The 8,057-nt window shown below is 40.5% G+C and overlaps 1 protein-coding gene across 2 annotated transcripts; it reads left to right on the top strand.

The window, feature by feature from the left end:
- The first annotated feature begins 1,279 nt into the window (after positions 1–1,279).
- SLC25A29 (solute carrier family 25 (mitochondrial carnitine/acylcarnitine carrier), member 29) lies at positions 1,280–7,479 on the top strand. 2 transcript variants are annotated; one of them, XM_010583941.1, is made up of 4 exons: positions 1,280–1,330; positions 3,383–3,417; positions 6,024–6,107; positions 6,721–7,479. In XM_010583941.1, the coding sequence occupies exon 4, from the start codon at positions 6,754–6,756 to the stop codon at positions 7,462–7,464; it is 711 nt and encodes a 236-aa protein (XP_010582243.1). In that variant the 5' UTR covers positions 1,280–1,330; positions 3,383–3,417; positions 6,024–6,107; positions 6,721–6,753; the 3' UTR covers positions 7,465–7,479. The 2 variants fall into 2 exon arrangements, with proteins under 2 accessions (XP_010582243.1, XP_010582244.1); XM_010583942.1 differs by lacking the exon at positions 3,383–3,417 and having other exon boundaries at positions 1,292–1,330.
- Positions 7,480–8,057: the final 578 nt, after the last annotated feature.

Genomic DNA, 8,057 nt, shown 5'->3' with positions numbered 1-8,057 from the left:
GGTCTCGGGGATTTCCTGAAGTGGCGGGGGGGGGGGGGAGCGGGCTGTCCCTCCCCGTGGCGGTGCCGCAGCGCCGGGGTTTGCCCGAAAGGGGCTGGAAAGGGGGGTGGTGGGGAGGGAGCTCGCCCGGGGTTAGCAAACGGGCAGCAGCAGCAGGCTGGGGGACCCCTCTGACCTGAAAATATTTATAGCGGGGAGCTCGAACACGAAGAGGAGGAGAGAAGACGTATGCTCATCTTGCTCTTCCCTCTGCATCTGCTTACGGCCTCCCTTCTTCCATTTTTAGCGGTTGTTACACCGCATTCAGGAGATTTAGTCTGGCTTTTCAGTTATTTGCGTTTGCTGTTCTCCTTGCCAATCTGGCAAAGAGATTTTTTTTTTAATTTTTTTTTTTTTTTTTTACAGCTTCTCTCCAACTTCATCCTAGTGATCCTTGCCTTGCCAGGGATCCCGTGTGGTCAGTTGTGCCACTGGTCTTTTCGTGGCAAACACAGCACACACCACTATTTTTGTGATTTGGACTATGTTGCCACTGTGCTGGCCTTGACCAACCTGGATTACTCCATCCTACAGCGGGCTTTGTATTTCTGCCGCAGCCTCTCAGGAAGAGGGAGGGATGTTATCTTTCTGCAAATGTGAGAAGGTCATAAGTGAATTGAACTTCCAGTTTTGGTTCACAGAATTAGGGAGCTAGAGGATCCCTTGCTTCAGCCAGTTTTTCAGTGCAAAATGCATGTATTCAGATCAGGTAGTATAACTCATAGGCCTGCATGTAACTTCTAAAAAGTCCTTTGATGCTAGGATAAAGCAAAGCTTTTGGTAATGCATGGTCCTTCTGCAGGTGGTACCATCGCATCTGGAAAGGCTGTGGGCAGAGAGCAGGAGTTTTCTGCTTCTTCTAGAGAAGCTTCATGGTTTTCTACGCTTCCACACAGTGGCACATGCATGAAATATTGTGCTTTGGAGGAAATCTGCCTTTTCTGCCCCTTAGGCTGCGGCCATGAGTCACCACTGAGCACCCCGTATGATGCGGCAGGCTCTGTAGTCACACACTTCAACCCCGACTGGGGCTCAGAAGCTTGACGGGAGCGTAAAGGCATCTAGTACAGGCCTGAAGGACTGAACTGTAGATCGCTTATCTTCTGACTTGATAGGATGCTCTTTACCTGGCCTGCCAATAACACTGTGCACTTACACCTCAGGCTGGTGGTCATGCTCGGGCTACTGTAGCCCCAGACCCAGGAAGAAAACTGTGAGGCATAACCATGGTGTTTGTTTTGTTTCAGGTGCTGCCGGAGTGCTGGTAGGACACCCATTTGACACTGTTAAGGTGGGTTGATTATGAAATACCTTTGTCTCTACGTAGAGGACTTGAAAGTTTTTCCAAGAAGTGGGTGAGGAAAAAAATCCCCAGGCACTGTAGGAGCATAAATCTGTGCTGGAAAGCTTGGAGCGAGCCTCCTCAACCACTCGTTATAGATTTGCAGTCTCCAGCTCTTCAGAAGTGAAAAAATTCTTTGTATGTGTCATTCAACCCAGTAACATGACAAACATTGGCCTGAACTACAAGTTCATCAGTGCAGTAACAATGTTGTATTTGAAAATACAATCTTACCTTTAACTTAATTTTGTTCTAAGCTTGCTTTCTCTGCAGCTGTTCATCACTAACTGCTCAAACTGCCTCTCCCTGCGTTTGTAACTCAAACCAACTTCGTTACTAGGTTGAAATCTCTGTTGTTTCCCCTTCAAGCTCTGCTACTTTCTCCTCAAGCATTAATTTGTTACACTAGCCACAGGGTGTAAGTGGATAAAAATCCACAGCATGAAGCTTGCCTGGGGGCTTTTTCCTCCCTTTAAGTATGACTATATATTTTTATAACTTTCCAAGTTAAGATTGATTTTCTAATGGTCTGTTAGCTGTATGTATTATGCATATTAAGGGTAGCTAAGACCTGTTTAAAGATAAGATTTTAAATCTCCTGGAGGGCCCTTCAGCCAGGACTCCCAGGGTCCAAGCCCATTTTTCAGAATGGGATGACAACTTAAGTCACTTTTCAGCAGCCTTATCCAAAGTATCGCACTGGAAGAATAGAAGAAGGGGTGCCAATATATTCCCTGCTAAATTAATATACCAGATCACTTGACTGCAGCAGAGAGCATGCCACCCGCTAGATCTATATTTGGAATACCTCTACCTTGCTGAATTTAGATATGCAAAAGGCTGACAGAGTTAACGAGGTCATCACCATATTCTGTATTCTAGCACATGGTTAATTCAACACAGATTTTTCCTAGCTATTGGATATTCATCCTTGCCAGTCAAGTGCAAGCTGCTCAAATAGTAAAAACTGTATCTGTGTTTCTCAGAGTAGGGTAAATTTGACTGTTAAGTAATTGGGTTGAATTCTAGTATATATTTTCAGGAATGGTATTATCCAGACTTGCACTTTTTTTTTTTTTTTACGGTGGTACAGGGCCGGCTGTCTTTTTCTCTCCCTCCCACCCTGCCAAGTTTTACATGCTTAACTTAAGGTGATGGGTCATTTCACTGAAGCCAGCAAAACTGCTAAAACTCTATGCTCAGACTAAGGTTAAGCATGTGTGGGGTTTTTTGGTTTTTAAAGTGGAACAGCTTCTAGTGCATGAAACTAAACATTTAAGTGTCTGCAAAACTGGGGCTCCCATGCTAGTTCCAGCAGATGTGTTATTGCAAAATAGGTATGTTGGCTTTAGAAAAAGCATCTTGCTTTACAATAGAGCAAATAGTTTTTTTCTGGATGACTTCAACTGTTCTATGAAATCCAGTATGGCACACTGTATTTTCATGCCCATTAGAAGGTATTATAAACATTTCCTTTATTTTTCAGAGAAAATACTAATGTTTGTGTTATTAGCTGGCATAGTCACCACTGTATGTGGGAAAACTAACACTATAACCAGTCTTTAAAAAAAAAAAAAAGACAGACATTGCATAACTTGTTGTGTATGTATATGTGTTAAGAATTAACCCTTTTTATAGTTCTGCAGTGTTTAAAGGGCTAGCTGGTAGTCACCTTAGACTGTAAGTTTTTAATATAACTGAACAATGGGAAAGCTGCTTAGATAAGCCAGAATTTTACTTCTGTCTTGGCTTTTAAGCTCCTTTTTTGACCGGTGATCATGTTTCCCAAAGCGGGGAGGGGGATGGTGGGACACACAGGGAGAGATTAAGCCGGTGAAGTCACCCTGCAAAACCCACAACTGAGCTGATCTCAGAACTGGCAAACTCCTTATCCCTGGTTTGTTGATGTAATGTATAAAATTGCTTTTTTGCTTTTAACTGCCTTTACTTTCTGAGCTAGGGGCTGTCTTCATTAACAGCAAAAGTGTTACTTTGTTGTAGATGACAGATAAGCCTCATCACGGGAGAGTTACCTAGTAAGTATAGCCCAGGTGAACACTTCTGTTTCTCTCAGTCTTAATTTATTCCCAAATGTATTAGTTCAAATAAAGATCTAAAAGACTTATGAAGCTTTTTCCCTTTTTAGTTTTAAACTGATGTGTCCCTCTTCTACAGCTATGGCATGGAGGGAGTGGGGTTTAAATATCCTTTTTTTTTTTTTAAATGTAAAGTCTTATTCTGAACCTTCTTTCTGGTATGCATTTCTGGCTATATATACTTGCACACACAATGGTTCTAAAACTGAATCTCAGGCACACTGTTGTTGAGGTCTTATCCACCACATATCCTTGGAGGACATTTTCATTGCTCAAACACTTCTAAATCACTTATCACTTATTTGGCACATTATTAAATGTTTGGACTGTTTTGGGGCATGGTGGGGTTTGGGTTGGTTTTTTTTTTTTCCTTAGTCTTGAGTACCTTTATGCAAGTCTTTAGTGATGTGAAATTAGCATGTTAGTATTGGACCTAAAACCTTACTAACAGTGGTTTCAAATAACAAGAAAGCAAGAATATTGGACAATGAAGACAATAGAGGGTTAAAATTTGCATATGATTCATCCTTCCTATAGTCGTGCACACTAAACAGCTTGTTGAATATGGCATTAATACTGATGAAATAAAGTTTCATATGCATTCATTGCCTTACCTGGCAGTTTGCTAATGCGGGTATCCCTATGTGGTCATCGCCGTGCTCAAATGGAAGGGCTGTTTTTCATTCTTAGATGTGGAGCATCAGTGCTTTCTAAATATTTTATCCTACAACAATGCTTAATAGGTCAATATTTCACAAATTATTTAGACAAAAATAGTGGGAGCTGTATGCCACTAGGAAATTCAACCTATATACAGAATATGACTAATTCTGAACTACTAAAGACAAGTGTATAGAAAAGTTAAAGTAAGAAGGCTCCTAAGCTGCATGCAATTCTCCCAAAGCCCATACATGTGGAAGTCCCCTGACTTCACAGACAGGGTTTGAAACAATAGCAGTAAGTTATTAATGGAGTAAAACCTTTGTTTTGTGCAATTCTGACAGCTTGTTAAGACTTATGACTTTGCTTGTGGGTCTGCTTCTTAAGCAGTTTTAACAGTCTGCCTGCCCCCCCCAAATGTCACTTTGAGTGACAAAGGATTTCTTTTCTATGAATCCTGCTATAAGCCTACTTTTAGCTCTAAGAAGTTTTAAAACCCTGTTCCATCTTGGAAGACCTGAGGTGATCTCAGCCTCCCAGTCTGGCTAGCACACACTAACGCGTATACTAAAAGGACACTGAAAACTAAAGCTTTAATTTACAAAACAAAGTGACATGTTGTAGGAATATAAAAAAATACTGGAATTGTAAATAATTATTTTTTTCCTCAGAGAAAGCTAATCGGAACACAGAATTTTGACAAACCGTGTCCCCAAACCCTTTTCTAGACCCACATCATCTTACGGGCCTTTCATTGTTGTGGTGGTGTTTACTACTACTTTAGGCAAACAGGGATAAAAAGATTTTACAGTTGGGAATCTTTCATGTAGACCTGATAATCTTTGCTTTTGTTCAGAGTAAGAGTCTTGAAATTTTCTGCCCTAGATAGAGTTGCAGCAGCAGCATTAAATGGTCGAAAAACATCTTTTCTGAGGAACACTGCAGCCTTCCATGCTAGAGAACAAAGACAGGTTTCTAACTTCCCCAATCCAGTGAAACCAATTTATTGAGTTTATTGCAGTGTAGGGTCTTGCACAAACAAGGTAGCTTTGAGGCTTTTTTGTTTTGTTTGAAATGTGTTGAGGACAAATTAGCAGGAAAAACTGAATTGGACTTTTCCATTAAATGTTAAAAAATATCTGGGTAATTGGCCTGTCTCCTAATGTCACCAGTTACAGTAGCTTCTATCTGTCCAGCAGAACATAACTTTTCCAAAACTGAAATGGTAACTGATCACCAACATTAAAGGTTTGAAACAGCCACACCCTCACAAATTGTTTGCATTTAGCAAGCTTAAAAAAAAAAAAAAAGACTGAAATTTAAAAGGACAAGTGGCTTTTTATTCTTTCCTTATGCAAAGTAAGACATCTTAAGAGTCTCTTCCTAACTACCCTCTGAAAAAAAACAGATCTCAGTGAAGGGTCCCAAGTCTGGTAGCCAAAAACACTGGGGGGGTGGTGTTGAGAGTTTCCACGCTTTTACAACTATCCTTATTTTATGCTTGACTTGTAAATACATTTTTATGAAATTCCATCAGGTTTGTACAGATAGTCCTTAATGTGAACAGAAGTATTCTTGGCAGTTAAAGAAAGTACTTATTGTAGCCAGTACTAGAAAACACCAATCTGAAATTCTAGATAAGTGTACCCTGTTGTACTTTCACATACTGTTTTTCTAATATTTACAAGCAGTTAATAATCCTCCTGCCTTCATGTTTTCACCCCCCAAATTAATTCAAAACACAGAATATTTTAAAATTATTTTGCCACATATGGCATTTCACTGTATAAACATTGCTATAGCAAATCTCCATATATGTACAAGACAGTAGTTTACCAATTGGGCTGCTCTTGACATACAGATCAGTATCTCACAACTTTTTATAGGTCCGTCTACAAGTTCAAAATGTAGAGAAACCTCTCTACCGTGGGACCTTCCATTGCTTTCAGACCATCATAAAGCAAGAATCTGTAAGTACAAAATTAATGCTTTGCCTATTTTGTATCAGAAGGGTGGGAAAGCTGTAAAAAACCCCTGCAAATATTGAAGATCAAGAGAAAAGCATACTCTGAACATCACCTGACCATAGGGCAGATAGCATAGTCAGAAGTTTGCCAGAAACTTCATGATCACTAAGTTAGAAGTTGATACTTTGAAGTTAACTTTTTAAATAAGATAACGAGTATTTGAATAGCTAATTTTCTGAGAATTCAAGCAATGAGTGAGGAAATTGGTGAGCTTTTTTTTCTGCTGAAGCTTCAAGACCATAACTAAAAGGGTGGCTTTAGGCTTTTAGCTACATAAAAAATAAAGCATAAAATTTAGCAGAAAACTTTTCTCTGGATGGACTAAGATTATTTTCTGGATGTATTCAACTATGTATTTGTATTGCTAAAAATGTTTAGACGTTTGTGTCCTAGGCAGCGATGAAATTATTACTACAAAGCAAGATGATACCAATCTTCTGGCCACTGTTAGAAAGTTAGGGCACAAGGGAGAGCCAGAAAGGCCATGTTCTGCATAGTTTCAGGAGGTTATCAACACCACTGTTTAAAAAGGGTTTTTCCCTCCTTCTTCCATTAGGCTTTTGGACTCTATAAAGGTATTGGGTCACCAATGATGGGACTTACCTTCATTAACGCACTCGTGTTCGGTGTACAAGGAAACACGCTTCGTGCTCTTGGAAAAGACACTCCTCTAAACCAGTTCCTTGCAGGGTCAGCGGCAGGGGCTATCCAGTGCATCATCTGCTGTCCCATGGAGCTGGCAAAGACAAGAATGCAGCTTCAAGGAACAGGCGAATACAAACTAAAAATGAAGAACTACAAAAATTCTCTGGATTGTTTGATCAAAATCTATCGAAAGGAAGGGCTGAGGGGTATCAACAGGGGCATGGTCTCTACATTCATAAGAGAGACCCCAAGCTTTGGCTTTTACTTCCTGACCTATGACTGCATGACCAGGTATTTAGGCTGTGAAGCTGAAGACAGTTACGTTATTCCCAAGCTGCTGTTTTCTGGGGGGATGTCGGGAATCGTGTCCTGGCTCTCAACCTATCCCGTGGATGTGATCAAATCCCGGCTTCAGGCTGATGGAGTCGGAGGCGTTACACAATACAACGGCATTTTAGACTGCGTCAGAAAGAGTTACCACGAAGAAGGCTGGAGGGTGTTCACAAGAGGTCTTACTTCCACGCTTCTCCGTGCTTTTCCTGTCAACGCAGCTACCTTTGCTACTGTCACTGTGTTCCTAATGTATATGAGGTCAGAAGACAACCTTCGTGAATGTGAACCAGGTCCAGTAATCCAGCAGCCTTCCAGTTTGTGAACCTTACCTGTTTGTTCTCCTAATCCAAAGCCCGGCTGGTTGGGTTTGGTTTGGTTTTTTGTTTTTTTTTTTTTAAATGTAAACACTTGACCCGCACAAGTGGTGTAAACATATGCTATCTGTGTAAAGAATTCCTTAATGTGTCAAATTAGGATTTCATCCCATTACTTGTATAAACAGCATATTGCCTTATTAAGGACTTCATATCTAGTAGTATCCAAGTAAGATGGGGACCTGCCTTTAGAAAGTACTGTACAGTTACTGCTGCGGCTCCAGAAGAGGACCTGGAGAATGTCATAGTACCAGAAATCAGGTTTTCTTCCACTCATTTTCTGAAAGACTGAGCCGAGTTGAATGCAGAAGCATCTTCAGAAAAGAAATGCTCTTTTTGTATGTAACAGCAGCAAGTATAGTCCTCTGAGGTGAAGTAGGGGGAGGAAATTAAATGTTGGAAGCATTTTGCAGGTAACCCTGAACTGTTTTAAGACATGGACTAGCATTCAGCTAGCCATGTGTTTTACTTTTCCTCTGCTTTTATACATCTGTGGTTTTAGTAGCAACTTTGTTCATACTGGTTTGCAAAAAAAAAAAAA

This window comes from Haliaeetus leucocephalus, unplaced genomic scaffold, assembly GCF_000737465.1.
Source record: "Haliaeetus leucocephalus isolate CR32 unplaced genomic scaffold, Haliaeetus_leucocephalus-4.0 Scaffold932, whole genome shotgun sequence".
Lineage (NCBI taxonomy): Eukaryota > Metazoa > Chordata > Aves > Accipitriformes > Accipitridae > Haliaeetus > Haliaeetus leucocephalus.
Note: the sequence above shows the minus strand (reverse complement) of the source record. Positions and strands in the feature narration are given on the sequence as shown.

Coding starts and splice junctions, on each gene's coding strand:
- SLC25A29 (XM_010583941.1), top strand. CDS start 6,754: ATGATGGGACTTACCTTCATTAACGCACTCGTGTTCGGTGTACAAGGA.